General features: G+C 48.4%; 1 protein-coding gene across 1 annotated transcript; it reads right to left on the bottom strand.

Annotated features, from left to right (window-relative positions):
* Positions 1-840: 840 nt before the first annotated feature.
* Positions 841-18,108, bottom strand: SUN5 (Sad1 and UNC84 domain containing 5). The gene is made up of 13 exons (XM_015071882.3): positions 17,900-18,108; positions 16,307-16,365; positions 16,040-16,114; positions 15,084-15,150; positions 14,113-14,174; positions 10,810-10,859; positions 9,409-9,443; positions 8,740-8,848; positions 4,357-4,435; positions 3,336-3,451; positions 2,665-2,832; positions 2,082-2,168; positions 841-1,026 (listed from the first exon to the last, which is right to left on the bottom strand). Exons 1-13 carry the CDS (start codon positions 17,962-17,964, stop codon positions 901-903), a joined length of 1,098 nt encoding a protein of 365 aa, XP_014927368.1. The 5' UTR covers positions 17,965-18,108; the 3' UTR covers positions 841-900.
* Positions 18,109-18,348: the final 240 nt, after the last annotated feature.

The raw sequence follows: 18,348 nt of genomic DNA, 5'->3' as shown, positions 1-18,348 counted from the left end.
ACGAGTGGGGGAGGGGCAGAGAGAGAGAGAGAGGGAGGGAGAGAATCCCCAGCAGGCTCCTTGCTGTCAGCGCAGAGCCTGATGTGGGGCTCGAACTCATGAAATGAGAGATCATCACCTGAGCCAAGATAAAGGGTCGGACGCTTAACCAACTGAGCCACCCAGGCGCCCCCTTTGCCCATTTTTGAATTGATTTTTTTGTTGTGGTGGTGGTTGAGTTTTAGGAGTCTATATGTTCCGGATGTGAATCCCTTATATAATTTGAAATATTTTCTACCATTCCGTGGGTTGTCTTTTTACTTTGTTTACACACTATCTTTGGAGGCACAACATGGAATAGATATGTGTATACCTGGAAAAACTGAGGTCCAGAGAGGGTGTGTGTCCTGTCTGATGCCACCCAGTAAATGGTCTGTGTGATGTTGAAACACTCTGTGCTGGGTAAGGGTGGGACCTCTCATCTCCCACCTCATCTAATACAACAGCCATAATCTTGTTCCTGTTGTACACCTGGAGAGTGAGGCCCCGAGAGGGCTGGGTCTTGCCCAAAGTCGCCCCTGGTCAGGGGCAGAGCATGACTCGAAGCCAGGGAGATGACGTATGTACAAGGATGAGACTGGCTGGGTTTGAATCCTGGTGCTGCCCTTTGTGAGTTGTGACCTCTGGCAAGTTTTTGCTCAGTGCCTTCACTGTCCCCATCTGTGAAATGGGGCTTCATGGGGCTGTTGCGAGGGTGCCTGGACACCCAGGATGAGACTGAGAATCGCTAAGTGTGGCCTCAGATGTCACATGCTAGCCCACCCTCACTCTTTGGAGCCAAAAAGACATTCCGACTTGGGCTGGGCTGCAAAGAATAAACTTTAATCTCTCTCTGGGTAGGAGCTCTGAGCAGGCTGCTCTCTAGAGCTGTCGAGGTGGGGTCACGGAGCCGTGCACGCGCACTCGGTACAGGCAGGTGAAGCGTGGGTTCCCCCAGTTGCTTGAGATCTTCACCTTGACGGCACCAAAAGCTCGGACAGGCTGGTTCTGGAAGAGTCACAGACATGGGGCCATTGGCCTCCACTCTGCCTGTCCAGAGAGGTGTTTGGGAGTGGAAGGGAACCCTCCTATTTCACAGGTGGAGAAACTGAGGCTCAGAGAGCGGAATGAACTGTCCCAAAGCCGCACAGGAAGTTGGTACTCAGGGGTTGGGATGGAAGGTACTGAGGTGAGAAAGACAGATATACTGTGATGGGGAAAGTGTCCCAGCCTCGGGGCCCTGGACAGATGGCTGTGGGACTCTGGGGCAAGTCACTGCCCCTCTTGGGGCTTCAGTTTCCCCGCTCTGTAAGATGGGCTGGGGGGGAGGGGCGGTAATATCTTCCCATGAGACCAGACCCTGGAGCTAGCTGGCCTGTGGGAGATGCTCGGTGAGCACGCCTCCTCCTTGAGAGGGGACAGAGCCCGGTGCAGAAGCTGGGGCTTGGCCTCTGAGATCTCTCTGGATGCTCTTAACCTTCCAGGGAATTATACCAGGGGAGACTGAGGCGCAGAGACGAAGGGAATGGCCCAAGATCATGCAGATTTGTGGTACCAGGATTTGGAGCAGTATCACTGATTCCCAAGTGTTGACATTCCACTGAGTCTCAGGGCCATCCTAGCAGCCACCCCACTGTGTCCTGCTCCTGTCCCCGACTCCCTCCCCTTCAGGCCTCAGTTTGCCCTGCTGTGGTTAGATCAGGTGCTGATGATGGGGCCTCCCAGTACAGAGATGCTAAAGTGGTCCCCCTGTTCAAGAGCTCCTGTCCACGGGAGGAACTGCCACGGGAGGAACTGCCACAGGAGGAACTGCCACGGGAGTGCTCCTGGGCAAATCAGGGAGACAATGCACTGCTAGAAGCTGGACAGGTCTCCTCCGGGTCCCACTTTTGGCCCTGGGCAGTGGCTCCATACTCTGAGCCTTGGTTTCCTCGTTTGTCACGTGAGTTAGTGACAAGTGTGCACTGTGAGGCTGTCGGTGGATGAAATGGGGCTCCCGGGGAAAGCCCTGCACATGGTGCACATTTGCTGTGTGCTCAACATAGGCAGCCTTTCTCAGGTACCTGGAGCGGGAACATCTGGATGATGTTTTCCGGCTGAAACTGAAACGCCCCCAGGAACACCTCCTCCTTGGGAGAGCCTTCCATGCCCTGTGGAACCAGAACCAAGGCAAAATGGTCAGGTACGGGCAGGGCCTTCAGAGGGTGTTACCCCTCTCCAGCTGAGACTTGCATACCTCCCAGGATGGGGAACTCCCTATCTCTTTGGGCACCACTGCATCGCAGCACAGAGGAATAGATAGGAAAGAGCACTGGATTGGTAATCAAAAGGCTGAGGGTCCTCTTCTAATTATGCCACTGAGTTGTAGGTTTTGGGTGTTTCCCTGACTCTTTTCTGGACCTCAGTTTCCTTATCAGTGTCTCTGAAGACTAAATTGGCTCTGAAAAGCTTGGGATGAAATAAAGTGGCTGTTTATCTCCTATCCTTAAAGGCTGTGATCAACGCCGAACCTGGCCATTCTCAGCCTTAACTAAGCCTCATCCAGCCCCTCTAGCCTGCTTGGGTTGTGCCGACAGAGTGCCTGGAATCCCACCAGACGAGGCTGTCTCCTTGGTTAAGCATTGCTCCCTGTGGGGACGTGCTCACGTAAATGACAAAGTCCTTGGGAGCAGTGTCCAGGTTGCCTGACAGTGAGATGGTCTTGGGGATGTGCTGCAGCGTCAGGTTGGACAGGTAGACCTTCTGGGCCATTCGGATGGTCACCTGGCCTCGGTCACCCGAGAAGGCCCAGCAGTTGCCGGGTGTCACGTTGGGCTGGAAGGGGCAGGTGCGATGGGGGCTATGCTGGGTGGGTGGGTTAAGGTGAATTCCTCATCCCACACTGGCTCCCCTAGACCTCCTTTGCCTCCTGGGTGAGCCGGATCCCTCCATCTACAAAGCTTGACTCCAGCGCCACCAATTCCAGGAAGCTCCCCTGATTGCTGACAGTAAGAATGAACCTTCCCGTCAGCCCAATGCAGGGCAGGCAGGGGCCTGCTTGGGGCTGCGAGGGTTCCTTGACCCTCAAGTCTTGAAGGGCCCCCTTCCAGTGCCAAAGCAGACTGTCCCTGCCCGGCGCCCGCCCCTGCTCCTGCCCAGTCCCCCGGTGGTTCCTGCTGTCTATTCTTGCCTCTTGCCCCTATCGCATCTCTGTCTCCTGTTCCTATCCCTAGCCCCACACCAGGCCCCCACCCACTTTGTGTGGACCCCAGTGTCTGCTTCCAGGTCCTGCCCCCAGGACCCTGACACTCCCCCTCCAGTCCCCCCATTCCCCCTGCCTCAAGGATCACGTCTGGGGGCTGAGCGTAGTTCCATAGCCGGATCCAGTTCCAGCAGGAGCGAGCCTTGTCGTAGTTGTATGTGGCAGACGTTTGCTCAAAGTCGATGGAGGCACCTGTGTGGGAGTGACGGTGTCAGATTGGGCACTGAGCACGTGCCGGGCGAGCACTTTAGGTGAGTCACTGGCCCTCTGTAAACTTCAGACATTCCCTGGGTGATGGGAGGAATAACAGAAGCCATAATCGTGGTAACACCCCCCTACCTCACGGGGCTGTTGTGAGGTTGAAGTGAGTCAATACAACAAAGTCCTTCCAGCCAGCCTCATTATTATTTCCGTGGCTCTTGCTGTACCTGCTTCACAGAGGAGGGCACTCTGGCTCTGAGAGGTCGAGTGAGGCCCCGAGAGTGTAAGCCAGTGCCCTCTGACCCCATGTGCCCCTGGGCCTGGGTCAGCTGGTGCTGCCTGGCCGGCCCCACCTCTCCTCCTTCCGCATGTCCCCCCACCCCCCCACTCCTGCTGCGCTGTCACAGGAGGACCGTTCACATGGGTTCCCCTGGGTCTGGAAGACTTTTCCCTCCTCGCCAGGTCTCAACTCAAACATCCTTCCGCACAGGTCTCTGCCCAGGTCCCCTCCATGCCAGTCACCTGCTTCGGTTTCCCGCAACACTGATTCCCAACTACAACTGGGCCTGCGTTGGTTTTTTTAGATGGTCAGTCTCCCCGGCTCTGCCGGCCTCTGGGTTTGGAGGGGGGGGAGTGGAGGGGCGGGGTGGGGGGGAGTAGATGCGGGGCGGGGTAGGGGGGGAGTGGAGGGCCTCCCCTCCCCACCTCAGCCCCCTTTAGAGAAAATAGAAAATTGTAGCAAAAAAAAAGTCGTCTGGGGGGCAGAGGCTAGCTCTGAGCATGAACTTGCCAGGAGCAGAGGATACCAGACCAGAACTGAAATCCACCCACTGAAGAGTTTCTGAGGACCCTTGAGGCAGGCTGTTGGGTGGGGGCGGTGAGGGGGAGTCGCTTACCTATAGACTTTAGGGCAAAGTCTGGCTTTTCAATATAATCTCCTTGTATCATCTTCATTATTTTCTGGGCCATTTTTTGCTGAGAAGGCAGAAAACACAAACCGTGTGCCGGTGTGTTCTTATAGATCCTGTCCATGTGCGGGTTCGCACCCGGTGACAGGTGGCTGCAGGTATCCTCGTGTCCCTAACTGCTTACCCCTGCCTGTGGAGGCCGTGGCTGGTCCTGGCACAAGACCACCGGTCACTACACTGTGAGGAGGCCCGGGTGACACGGTGCCATCGCTACCCCACCCACCGGGTCTACGACGGGGTTACACGTGGGACCAGAGTCTCAGGGAAGTTAAGGGCAGGGCGTCTGGAGTCAGACAGACTTTTACCGCCGTGGGGCTTTGGGCTAGTTACCGCCCCTCTGAGTCTTGACCTTCTTGTCTATAACATGGGGATGATAATTACGTCCTCCTCCTGCCGCTGTGAGGACTAGAGCTAACGCTCGTAAGGCTGCTACCGTGTGCCAGGACTGTCCTCAGTGTCACGGAAGTTCACTCTTATCCCCTCACAGCAGCCCCAGGAGGTATGTGCTGTTATCACTTCCATTTTAAAGATGAGAATACTGGGGCACAAAAGGGTAAGGTGTCCAAGGTCACACAGCTGGTAAGAGGCAGAGCCAGGCAGTTTGGTTCCAGTGTTTGGGCTCTGAGCTACTACACTCTCCTGCCAGATAAAGGCTGCAAAGCACTTAGCATGCTTGGTACTCAGTAAATGCTGGCCACTATTTTTTTTTAATGTGTATTTATTTTTGAGAGACAGAGAAAAACAGAGCACGAGTGGCGGAGGGGCAGACGCAGAGAGGGAAACACAGAATCCAAAGCAGGCTCCATGCTCTGAGCTGTCAGCACAGCCTGAGGCGGGGCTCGAATCCACGAACTGTGGGATCATGACCTGAGCCAAAGTCGGTACTTAACCAACTGAGCCACCGAGGTGCCCCAATGCTGGCTATTATTTTTATTAGACTCTTAAAACTGTGGCCACAACCAGGTCTCCCACTCCACACCCTTCTTTCAATATGACTTTGACACTCTTCCCATTGAGAGTTGGGGCTAAGGTTCCCTCCCATAAGTCTGGGGGGGCCTGAGGCTATGGCAGAGGTGATGCCGTGTGACTTCTGGACTAAGCCTAAAGGGGGATACAGCTCTATTTCATGGGGAGGCTCATTCTTGGAGCTGCCAAGCTGTGAGGAAGCCCACACAACACTGAGCGCCCACCTATGGTTGCATTAGTCAACAGCCCTGAGTTCCCAGCTGATAGCCAATGTCAACTTCTAGACATGTGAGTGAAGATGCTTCCAGATGGGTCCAGACCCAGATGCCAAGTCACCCCCAGCCTTCAAGTCTTCCCAGGTGAGGCCTCAGACATTGTGGAACAGTGACAAACCATCCCCACTGCACTCCGTTTGGATCCCTGACCCACGGAATCTCTGCGCATAATAAAACAATTGTTTTGCACCACTAAGTTTTGGAGTGGTTTGCTATGTGGCAGTAGTAACTAGACCAGCCACGGTGCTACACGGCAGGGATTTGTTGATATGGAAACTCAGAAAGGTTGATGACCTGCCTAAGCTCCAAACGGTAAGAAAAAGTGTTGTATCCATAAAACAAGAATATGGATCTATGAAAAAGAACACCCAGAGAGCAAAAATGAAGTTCTTAGGAATTCAGACTATGTTAGCAGAAACGAAAAACTCAATAGAAGTTTTGGAAGATAAAGCTGAGACTATTTTCTCATATCATAACAAATAGAAGAAAACAGGAAGAAATGAGAGAAAGAGGATTAGTTCAAGAATTTAACATCCAAATAATAGGAGTTTCAAAAATGAGAATAAACCAAATATGGCTGGGAGGGGATACATCCATTTAATCACACAATTAAAGAACACTTTTTAGGACTAAAGGGCATGAGTTTCCAGATTGAAAGGGCCCCAAGGGTAGCTAGCCCATAGGCAAATTATCATGACATTTAAGATGTAAGGTGAGATGTAGGGCTTCCAGGGAAGATATAGTAAGTTACAGAGGATCAATGTTCCCACTAAAAACAACTAGTAAAACCAGATAGTTTATGAAATCATATTGTAAAGCCACCACTGAGCTATGGGAGCAATGAGGACCAGATGTATTAAAATTCTAGACAGGAGAGAACCATTCCGAAATTCATGAACAATTTTTTAATGCCTGGGGGCATTTCATGATCTGGGCATGGGCTGAAGACATGGGCATAGGCTGGACAATGGCTGCTATTGGTGAAAGAGAAAGCAGCAAAGATTTTAACAGACACACAGGACTAAAGGGACAAAATTGGAGACTTGATGAACCTCAAACCTGAACAGTTTTCCCCATAAGATGTTAACTGAAACCCAGAACTATTAAGAGGCCAAAGAGCTAACTTGAAAGCTTCTGAAAGACATATTAAAACTTCCCAGTCTCATAATGCTTAGAGACCAAGCCCCTTTCCGTGAAGGGACCCCAAAACAAAATAAGCAAGAGATTAAAGCCTTACAAACATCTTCTTAGTATATGTCAGAAACATTGGAGGGCTTGTTGAAACATACATGATTGGCTCCCATCCTCAGTAGGTCTGAGGGGGCCCATTAATTTGAATTTCTAACATTTTCCCAGGTAATGCTGATGTTCCTGATATGGGAGCCACACTTTGAGAACCGCTGCCCTAGAAGGAGTGGTGAATCAATACTGAGAGGCTGTAGCCGCACCTGGAGGCACTAAACCAATTATGGGCACAATTAGAGGCTGAGAATCCAAGCTTGCCCCTGGCAGAGAAGGTTACCACTAGGGCTGCAGATTTTGCATTCATGCAGGGCTGGGAGACAAAATTGGAGACTTGAGAGGGGTGCCTGGGTGGCTCAGTCCATTAAGTGTCCAACTCTTGATTTCGGCTCAGGTTGTGATCTCAGAGTGCGTGAGTTCAAGCCCAGCATCAGTCTCTGTTGCTGACAGTGTGGAGCCTGCTTGGGATTCTCTCTTTCCTACTCTCTCTGCCCCTCTTCTGTTCGTGCTCACTCCCTTTCTCTCTCATATTAAATAAATAAATTTAAAACAAAAACTTTTTTAATTTTTTTTTTTAATTGGAGACTTGAGAATCCTCAGACATATGGTCAGTCTTTCCCATCAGGATATCTACCAAAAGTTTGAAGCTGCATGGGAAGGGCACTAAAGGGTTAGGCTGAAAACATCTGACTAAATCTTACACAAATTGCCACCCAGGTTTGAAACAGCTCAATGAACATCTACATAGAAGTGATAAGTATACTCATCTTCCTTACAAAGAAAATGGGGAACTCTCTCTAGTTGACGTTATACCTATCTGGAGCACAGAGTTCTTTTGTATACAATGTCCAGAAAAACACTAAAAAATTACTGGACATGAAAAGACAATACCATATGATTGATACTCCAAAGAAAAACAATAGAAAAAGATCATAGATGATCCAGATATTGGACTAAGCAGATAAGGATATAAAAATTACTACAACAATATATTAAATAAAAGAAAGAAAAAATGGACGACATAGGTAAGATGTTGGAGAATTTCACCATAGAATTAAAATTTATGAAAAGAATCAAATATGTATTCTAAAACAATGCAATATATGAAATTAAGAACTTAATGGAAAAATTTAACAGTAGATTGGACAGAACAGAATACAGGATTAGTAGCAAACTTAAAGAAATGTGAATCGAAAATATCAAAACTCAAGCACATAGAGAAAAAGAATGAAAATCAAACACATCAGGTAGTAGCATAAGAATTATGTGGAACACACTCTAACAGTCTAGCATAGATGTAACTGGAGTTCTAGGAGAGGAGATAGATAATGGGGAAGAAACAATATTTTAAGAAACAATAGCTAAGCATTTTTAGCAACTATTGAAGAAATAAATCTGCAGATCCAATAAGCTCAGCAATCCAATCCCAAGCAGGTTAAATATGCAACACTGTGGATAAAAAGAACATCATACAAACTCCCAGAGATTAAAAAAAAAACAGATCACACTCAATGGACCAATAATAAGAGCACTAACAGACCTCTCAACAGCAGCAGTATAACTAGAACACAACAGTGGAATTCTTTCAAAATGTTCAGGGGAATAGTTCCTATCTAGAATTCTATACCCAGCCAAACTATCAATCAAATGCAAGGGTTGAATAAAGATATTTCCAAATGTGCAAGTTCTAAGCAAATTAATATGCCTCTTATTTAACTCTTTCCCAGGAAATTATTGGGGGATGTGCTCCACGAAAAGCTGGGAAATAGGAAGAAGGGCATCAAACAAAGAAGTCAGATGTTTGGGAGCAGAATGGCCAGTATCTCACCTCATCTGACATGGCTTCCATCAACTGGAGCTTGGCAATGAGTTGGGTCATGTTACCTCGGAGGTCCTGGATTTCCCCAGAGTGATGCCGCACCTTCTCCTGGTACATTCTTACAAGAAAGGAGTGAGAACATGGAGTGACTGATTTGCAATGCTGCTATTGTCACCCTCAGCTTCTATCTGTGTCAGTCAACCTACAAAGAACTAGCTTCACATTTCCTCACTCTTCTGGGCCCATCCCTGGCCCTACCCAGCAGGTTCTTGTCTCTTCCTCCTACTTGGAATATCTTTAAATTTAACTCATTCCTTCCAAATATTCCTATTTTGTTTGCAATTAAGGATGATGTCACCAGGTGGTATACTGTTGGTTAAAATTTCTTCTCAGCTTCCACTTGCTGAGTGTGATTTATTCAGGACAGTTGACATCTTTAACGTTCATAATTACCCAGAGCAAGGTGGGTGTTATGTCTCATCTCATAAATGAGGAGTTGAAGGCCCAGAGAGGTGAAGTGACTTGCAAAAGTTTAGCCAAGTAGGAAGTATGGGAGCTGGGATTTAAACCTAGGTTTATCTGACTGTGGAGCCCACATTCTTAGCCAATACCTTACAGGTCCTGGATATAGTTCTGGTTTTTAGGTGATAGTAAGATTATTTAGCAGATTCTTCTTACCTCAAGCTCTGCAGTGGACTATCTATGCTGTCATCCTGGTAGGGTGTTGCAGAAACAAGGGATCTTTTTCAGATGGCCTCATCTGGGCCCAATAGAACTTCCTCCATTCAATCTCCCACAACCATAAATCCATCCATTCATCTGCCTTCCCATTTACTCTTCCATCTATCCACTCACCTACCATCTATCCAAAATCCAGTGTATCCTCCATTTTAAGTCGATCCATCCAAATCCACATTCATCCACCCTTCCACCTATCCACCAGCCCATCCAACCACCCTTTCTCACACATATACTCCTCCATTTATCCAACCTGCCTCATCCCTCCTATCCACCCTCCCATTCATATAACTTACCTTATATATTGTCAATACCCTTTCATCAATCACTTCATCCTCCCATCTATCTACCCTCCCATCTATCCAAACTCCCATTAACCATCTGTCCATCCATCCATCCATCCATCCACCCATCCATCCATCCACCCATCCATCCATCCATTTATCCATTCATATAGCTAATCTGCCCTCCTATCTGTCCATCTGTCCATTTTCTCATCCATTGAGTCTTCCATTCATCCATCCATCTATCCCCCCAGCCATTTTCCCACATCCCTACATCCATCACTTCTATCATCTCATCCATTCCACATTTCCATCTGATCATCCAATTAACCAATACTGATAGTGGCAACTTTCTGCCCAGTCCTGAGGTGGACATCACTGGAGTGAATTAGACGTGGCTCTGCCTTCAAGAGCACCCAAAAAAGTTGGGAAAATGTCATGGTTGCATTCATGATTAGAGAAAATTGTGGGAGGAAAGGGGAATGTCGTCCCCTCCACCTGGTATTTCTGGGGGAAGTGACATTTTAGCTGGATCTTGAAGTATATGAAGGAGTTTATAAGGAGAAAAGAGTAGAGGGAAGGACAAGCTCATCAGATCTCTTTTCTCCTTAAGCATTCTGAGACTCTTTGTTGTCCTCTGACAGGGAGCGCTAGCCATGATTTCCTCCTCCTTTCTCCCCAGGAACCACAAAGCAAATGATCTTATTTCATTTGAACAGAACAAACCGCCTTGAGTAGAGAGAATTGTGTTCCATTCTCACTATCGTTCTCTAGGAGGGAGATTTGATAAAGGAAAGATAGGTCACCTCTGGGAGGGAGAGGCAGGAGAGCCATTCTGTAGGATGGACTATTGAATCTGGTCTTTAAAGTCACATTTTGGTGAGAGAGATGGGTTCCAGGTGGGTGGCATCGCAAAGACAGAGATTTGGGGCTGGAATGAGTCAGGAACTGATCAGTTTCCAGATGTGATGAGAGTGAGAGAAGCTGATGTAGGCAGCATTGACTAGTTGGGGTGCGGCCAAGTCAGTGCTGAGGCCTGAAGAGAGCACACACTTACCTGCCAGACTTCCATTTTAGACGGTACGTGCATAGACAATATCCAGAATCCTGTGGGGCCAGGAGAATGAGAGTGAGACATATAAGATGAAAAGTTAAAAGCTTAGGCTCTGGAGTTAAGGCATCTAGACTCAAATCCCAGCTTTGGCACTTACTAACATTGTACAACTTTGGAAGAATTTACTTAATCTCTCTATACCTCAATTTCCTCCTCTGGGAATTTCTTCCTCCTAAAATGGGACCAACAGTAATATCCACTTCATGATCAAATGATATCGTATATGTAGAGTGTCTCACGTAAACCAAATAATCCATGTCCCCTCTCTCTCCCCTGCTCCAACTCTACTGGGGATAATTGATGAAGAGAAGAAAATGGGATGATGTTCCCTGTATTTTATAATCTCTGTGTTGCCTTAAATCCTACCATTCAAGCCATTATTAAAGCTCTTTAAAACCTATTCATTGTTAATGATAAAACAATCAACAAATCAGGAATAGAATGGAACTCCCACAATCTGATAAAGCCCATTTATGAAAATCCCCCAGCTAAAAAACACTTAATGGTAAAATATTGGATGCATTCTTCCTAAAATCAGGAATAAAACAATTATGTCTACTCTTGCCATTTCTATTTAACATTGTCATGTAGGTTCTAGTCAGGTCAATTAGTCAAGAAAAAGAAATAAAAGGCAGATGACACAACCTTGCATACAGAATCTTAAAGTATCTAAGACTGGATGTCATGCTCAGTGTCAAAGCAATAAATGAGTTCAGCAAGGTTGCGGGATACAAGATCAGTATATGAAAATCAATTATATTTTTCAACACAAGCAATAAATAATCTGAAAATGATATTAAGAAAACAACTCAATTTACAATAGCATCTCAAAGAATAAAATACTTGGAATAAACTCAACAGAACTATAAACTTTGCACTCTAAAAGATACAAAACATCATTAGAAGAAATTAAAGACAACATAGAGATATATCAATAATAGAAAGACAGCCCATGTTCATGGATTGGTAACCTTAATATTGTTTAGGTGACACTACTCCCCAAATTCATCTATGAATCAATGCAAACTCCCTCAAAATACCTATGTCCTTTTTTTTTAAGAAATGGAAAAATTGATGCTAAAATTCAGATGAAAATGTAAGGGACTATAATAGCCAAAACAATTTAAAAAGAACAAAGCTGGAGAACTCATAATGCTGGATTTCAAAACGTATTACAGAGTTATAGCAATTAATCCAGGGTAGATAGATAGACAAATAGAGAGATGGCAAATAGACAGATAGATGGCAAATAGATAGACACATAGATCAAAGGAGTAAAATTAAGAGTCCAGAGCTAAACTCTCACATTTATGGTCAATTGATTTTCAATAAGGGTAGCAGACAATTCAGTAAGAGAAATAATAGTTTTCTCAATAAATGGAACAACTGGATATCTACATTCAAAATAACGAAGTTGGACTCTTACCTCACAATATATGCAAAACTTAACTCAAAAATGGATCATGGGCCTAAATGTAAAGGCTAAAACTATACAAATCTTGGAAGAAAAAGTGGGAGTAAATTTTTATAGCTTTGGGTTAAGCACTAGTTTCTTGCACCTGACATTAAGGTACCTATGGAAAAAGAAAACATGGATAAAGTGGACTTCATCAAAATTTAAAAAATTTGTGCTGCAAAGGACACCATCAAGAGAAAGTGAAAAGACAACCCACAGAATGGGAGAAAATATTTGCAAATTGTATATCCGATAAGGGACTTCTATCCAGACCATACAAGGAACCCTTAAAACTCAATAATTAAACAGACAACCCAATTTAAAAATGGGCCAAGACTGAATAGACATTTCTCCAAAGAAGACCTATAATTGGCCAATAAGTATATAAAAAGGTGCTTAACATCATTAGCCATTAGACAAATGAAATAAAAACTACAATGAGGTACCACACTTCATGGCTAAAATTTTTTTTTAATTTTTTTTAACGTTTATTTATTTTTGAGACAGAGACAGAACATGAATGGGGGAGGGTCAGAGAGAGGGAGACACAGAATCCGAAACAGGCTCCAGGCTCCGAGCTGTCAGCACAGAGCCCGACGCGGGGCTTGAACTCACGGACCGTGAGATCATGACCTGAGCCGAAGTCGGCCGCTCAACCGACTGAGCCACCCAGGCGCCCCATAAAATTAAAGACAGGTAGTAACTAGTGTTGGTGAGGAGGCAGAGAAATTGGAACCCTCATACATGCCGGTGGGGATGTTAAGGTGGTACAGCTACTTTGGGAAAAAGTTTGGCCAATTGCTTAGATAGTTAAGCATACAGTTGCCACAAAACCCAGAAATTCCACTTCTAAATAGATACCCAAGATAATTTAAACCACATGTCCACACAAACATTTTACAGGATCATTCACAGGAACGTTACTAATGGTAGTCAAAAAGCAGAAACAACCGTAATATCCATCAACCGATGGACAGATAAGCAAAATGTGGCATATCCAAACAATGGACTATTTCAGCCATAAAAAAGGAGGAAATGCTGATGTATGCTACGCCATGGATGAACTTTGAAAACATTATGACAAGTGAAAGAAGCCACAAAGACCACATAGTGTATGATTCTATTTATATTAAATGTCCAGAATAGGCAAATCCATAGTCACAGAAAATAGATTAGTGATTGGTCACCTAAGACTGGGGTGAGGGGGAATGGGAACCAACTGTCTGGGACTGGGGGAGGGTTCTTTTGGGGGCAGTGAAAATACTGGAATTTGATAACGGCGATGGCTGCAAAACTTTGTGAATGTACTAAAAACCACTGAATTGTACACTTTAGAATGGTGATCTTTCTGGTATGTGAACTATATCTCAATAAAGCTGTTATTTAAAAAAAAAAACTTATTTGTTAAGTTTCCTAGGAATTTCGAATTTCCTAAGACATTCTCTCGACCCCATCCCCACCCCACTGCCCTGCCTCCTTGGGCCAGTGTACTCGAGAGGAGGGAGGAGACTCCTTTGCTCGAGAAAGCAAAGCTGCGACCTGGGAGGTGGCAGCGGTGGTTGCAAGGAATCCGCTGAAGCTCAGAAACAAGTAATAACGATCATACCACGGTTGGGGGGAGAACTTGAGTTTTCAGCGCTTTTCTTAGTGTTCAAAACATGTTCTTGGTCATCAGTTAATTTAATCCTCACAGCAATACTCATTAACAGCCTTCACTCTTTTCGTCCCCAGGTTGGGCAAGAGCGCAGGGATACCTCCACCTGGGATGGGGCAGGGCCCTGGAGACTTACCAAAAGCACAGAGGACGAGAACACCTGTCTTTTCCATGAGCTTCTGGAAGAGCAGCCTGCATCTGGAAAAGAGAGAAGCAGAGGTCAAGGTGAAGTGGAGTTTTGCATAGGCTAGCAAGTCCTGGCCTGGCCCTTGCCCTCTTCCAACCCTGAAGCGCAGGGCCCTCCCTGGGCAGTGATACCCCCTCCAAGATGCTGACCACGTTCTGTGACTGCACAGCCTCACGGAGGAAAGAAAGCTCTCACCCCAGCATTTGGGGCCATCAGAGATACACTGACCATGGTCCACCACGTCCTTTTCACACCCGTCTCCAGCTACGTACTGTCTGTTCCCTCCCTTCTGTCCTGGTGAGCGCACCCTTCAGGGTTCAGCTCAAACAAACGTCCCCTCCTCCTATGACCTTCAGAGTCAACACTGCCCACCCTCACCCTTAACACCGGGTTTGGTGTCTTCCCCCACTGGGAGCTCAGGAGTGGTGAGGGTCAAGGCTGGGCCCAGAGTAGGCCTTAAGATGTTTAGGATGCAGGCTCTAAATGGATGAATGAGGGCGAAAGCTTTGCGGCACTTGGGAGGAGTTTGCGTGGGACAGAAGAGTGAAGGGAAAGGAAGGGACAGGCATGCCAGGAAGAAAAACAGCCTGTGCCTGGTCCTGCGGTGGGAGAAGGAACGGCGGGCCCAGGGGGTGAGAACCCTAGTCTTGCTGGCCCAATGGGTCCACAACAGGATGCAGAATGAGAGCAGCATGGAAAGAAAGGGTGGGGCAGGATTCCAGAAGGTTGCGGGCTGAGGTGCTGGGGCCCTGGGGAGCCACAGTGGGTTCTGAGGTGAGAGAATATGCTAAAAGCCAGGTTTGGGATGGCTGGTCTGGTCCGGTGATCAAGGGATCATTCAGACCAGTGAGGGGACTGCCATAGGAACGGGCTGCGTGTTCCCAGCCCCCATCACCCTCCCCTCACCTGCCCCCGCTCACCTGCAGTTGTTGAGCAGAATCTGGTGAGCCTGAGTCCTCAGGAAGCAGGCCAGGCAGGTGATCCAGGCTGCAAAGGAGGCAGGAGAGCAGGGAGTAGCCACACCCTTGTTTTTATCCCACCAACCCTTGCAGGAGGCGAGGTCCTACTGCTGGGAGACCCTCTCAATTTTGTAATCGAGCCCAGGATAGCCCTGCTCTGGGGCACACGAAGCCTGGGATGTGCCGATGCCCATTCCCAGACACTGGGGGCCTCTCAAGGGCAGAGTCCTGGTCTGGTTTATCCCCAGGTACCCAGTGTTGCCCACCATGGAGCTAGGTAAAAAGTTGGGGTTCAGGATGGATGAGTAGGTGGGAGACACGCGGACAGGAGAATGGTAAGAGAATGGTTTGGAAGGTGGATGAAGAGGAAGACGGTTGAGAGGAGGGGCGGACGGAAGGATGGATGGAAGGACGGATGGGTGGGTGACTGGATGGGTGTGAGTAGTAACAAATAAAGGTACGTGTGGCCGATGGCTGACGCAGTGAACCCATGGGGTGCGTGGATATTACAGCAGATGGATATGAGGGCAGATGGCTGGAGAAATGACTGAGTGATGAGGAAATGGAGGGGTGGGTGCGTGAACACTGGCATAGAAGGCTGATCTTTAGGGGGTGGTCAGACCCCGTGCCCGAAGGGAGGGCACACCGTGTCACACCATTCCGTGGCTTCATCAGTGGCCCCAGGGGCCAGGCTGGTGGGAGAGTAGCGGAGGGCCGACAGTCAGCCCCTCCAAACAGCAAGTCTGCCTCCTATCCTCTCTCCCCGACCACCAAAGAGACTCTGGCTGGAATGACGCCCCTGCCACCTTCGCTGGGAAGTCCTCCAGGGTTCCCTCCCTCCCCTGCAGCCCAGTGCAGGCCTTACCCCCACCCAGGCCCACGTTGACGGCCAGGGCATCTCTTCGGTGTATACGTACAGATACAGGCCAGCACGCACTGGGCCAGGCTCAGGGCCGGGGCGTTGATGCGGATGGGCAACACTATGGCATCACCTGCAGAGAGCACGGGGCCTGCCACGTCAGCGCCCCACAGACACGGGGAGCACCCAGAGCGTGGTGCGGCCACGCCTGCTCCCTAGCCCGCCCCTTGCTGTGTGACTCCGGGCTGCCCATCTGACATCTCTGAGCGTCGGGCCCTAGTTGTTCACGAAGACCCCAGGGCCCCTCTCGTCCCTCCCTGCTCACTCGCGTTTGGCAAGGCGTCCTGGGCCATCCTGCAGGTGTTCCGGCCTCTTTGGGCGACCCTGGGGATAACAAGATTCACAATCGCATTTTATAATTTTTTCAAGAAACGTGGTGTCCCCGCGTTCCAGATTGAGAGACTGAGTGGCGGACAAGTTCGCCCAAGACCACCAGCCTGCGAATCAGGGACATACCAGGTCTGACCAACCCCAAACGCAAGTCTGTTTTGAGGAGAGGACTCGGTTTGCTGTGGCAGTCACAGGTGGTTATCTCTGCAAAGCCAATCGCTCCCGTCACTGGCAGGAGGCTGATTTTGGTCCCTCGTCCACTCCTACCCCATGTGATTTTAGACAATCCCGATGGCTCCAAGCCCTGCTGTCACACTCCCAGTGCCTTTGCTGTGACTGGCTCTGGTGGTGGTGGGGGGGGAGTTCCTACGGGGTGAGGTGTGGGGCTGGGCTGGGTATAGAGGCCTTGGGGGAAAGGCTTTCTCATTGCTAAAATGAGACCCACAGGAAGCAACGTCCACTCTCCTTGCACCCTATACAGCCATGCTTCTCCGTGCTTCTGGAACCCTGGTGGCCTGTGACGGCAAGGAGGCCAACAGGAAGAGCAAAAAGGTGGCAGGGACCTGTATCTTAGGGGACATTGCAGAACCGCAGAACTAATGTGCTCTGGAACCACACATGTCTTGGGACCTCTTGGCATGTGAGATAACAAATTGTCTTTATTTCTTAAGGCAAAGGTCTCCAAACATTTATTATCATACTCCCCCGATGTATTTATATTTATGAAGCAATTTTATATATATAATACCATATATACATATATATGTGCATAGCTCCAAGTGTGCTAACATATTATTTACTTTTTCAAATATTTATACGTTCTTGAGGACTACAAATTAAAAGAGGGTGGGCTAAAAATATACGCTGAAGTTCGGATGATTTGTCCCCTCACCCCAGCAGATTGTTTTGTATATCCTCTTTTTAAAATATTTTTAAAAATGTTTTTATTTTATTTTTGAGTGAGACAGAGTGTGAGCAGGGGAGGGGCAGAGAGCGAGGGAGACACAGAATCGGAAGCAGGCTCCAGGCTCTGAACTGTCAGCACAGAGCCCGACGCGGGGCTCGAACTCACAAACCGTGAGATCATGACATGGGCTGAAGTCGAAGGTTTAACCAACTGAACCACGCAGGCGCCCCCAGTTTGTATACCCTCTTGGGATATACACCCCTTTTGGGGGCGCAGAAGTGGGCAGACAGATGGCAGAGGTGCTTGTTTGCCCATTTACCATCTCCCTCACTGGACTGTGACCTCCGTGGGGGCAGGAAGCACTTCCGCCTGGCACAGCCCCGTGTCCCCAGCCCCCTGCTCAGTGCTTAGTAGGTGCTCAATAAACACATGTGGAAAGGGTGACTGCCCCATCACTCCCTTGGCTGGGAGACTTTAGGAAAGCCACAGTCAGACCTCTCTGACCTCAGTAGCTGCCTCTGTCAAGTGCGGCTGGTGACCGCCCGCTCACCTCCAAGGAGAGGGCAAAGGCAGTTTGTAAACCGCAAAGAACTGGGCAGAGAGGGGGGCTGCCGTCCTCACCTCCTGGGTCTGGCATTCTCAGGCGGGTCACACGGGTCCCTGGGGTTCCTCAAGGACCGTGGCATCAATTTCCTTCTCTAGGAAATCTAGGGAAACGGTGCTGGGGCTCTCTGGGAGTCGGCAAGGGGGAAGAGATTACCACTGCTGCCACCTCCTAGCGTTCCCTGGAAGGTGTCATGTGGGATCTAGCCGGGTCAAGTGGAGTCGTGGGCACTGTGACCTCACAGAGCGGGGGGGAGGGGCTCTGCCCAGTCTCCAGCTTGGCCCTAGAACTTCCCCTTGGATGAGCCCATTCTGACTCCCTTTCTACTTATAAGATGAGGAAATTGAGGTCCCAGGACAGGAAGGGCCATGCTAGGATCTCAGGGCCTGGGCAGGGGTGAGAACCGAGGCTCCCATATCCAGGCCATGCTTTGTTCTTGCCCCCAGACCCCTTCCTGCCTCCAGCT

This window comes from Acinonyx jubatus, chromosome A3 (assembly GCF_027475565.1).
Source record: "Acinonyx jubatus isolate Ajub_Pintada_27869175 chromosome A3, VMU_Ajub_asm_v1.0, whole genome shotgun sequence".
NCBI classification, from domain to species: domain Eukaryota; kingdom Metazoa; phylum Chordata; class Mammalia; order Carnivora; family Felidae; genus Acinonyx; species Acinonyx jubatus.
The sequence above is the reverse complement of the archived record's forward strand: the minus strand, read 5'-3'. Positions and strand labels throughout refer to the sequence as shown.

Excerpts from the sequence above, each read along its gene's own strand:
- SUN5 (XM_015071882.3), bottom strand. The coding sequence starts at position 17,964 with ATGCCACGGTCCTTGAGGAACCCCAGGGACCCGTGTGACCCGCCTGAG. Across the intron at positions 14,175-15,083 it reads ATTCTGCTCAACAACTGCAG|ATGCAGGCTGCTCTTCCAGA; the intron begins GTGAGCGGGGGC and ends TCTCTTTTCCAG. Across the intron at positions 10,860-14,112 it reads TCTCGTCCTCTGTGCTTTTG|GATTCTGGATATTGTCTATG; the intron begins GTAAGTCTCCAG and ends CTGGCCCCACAG.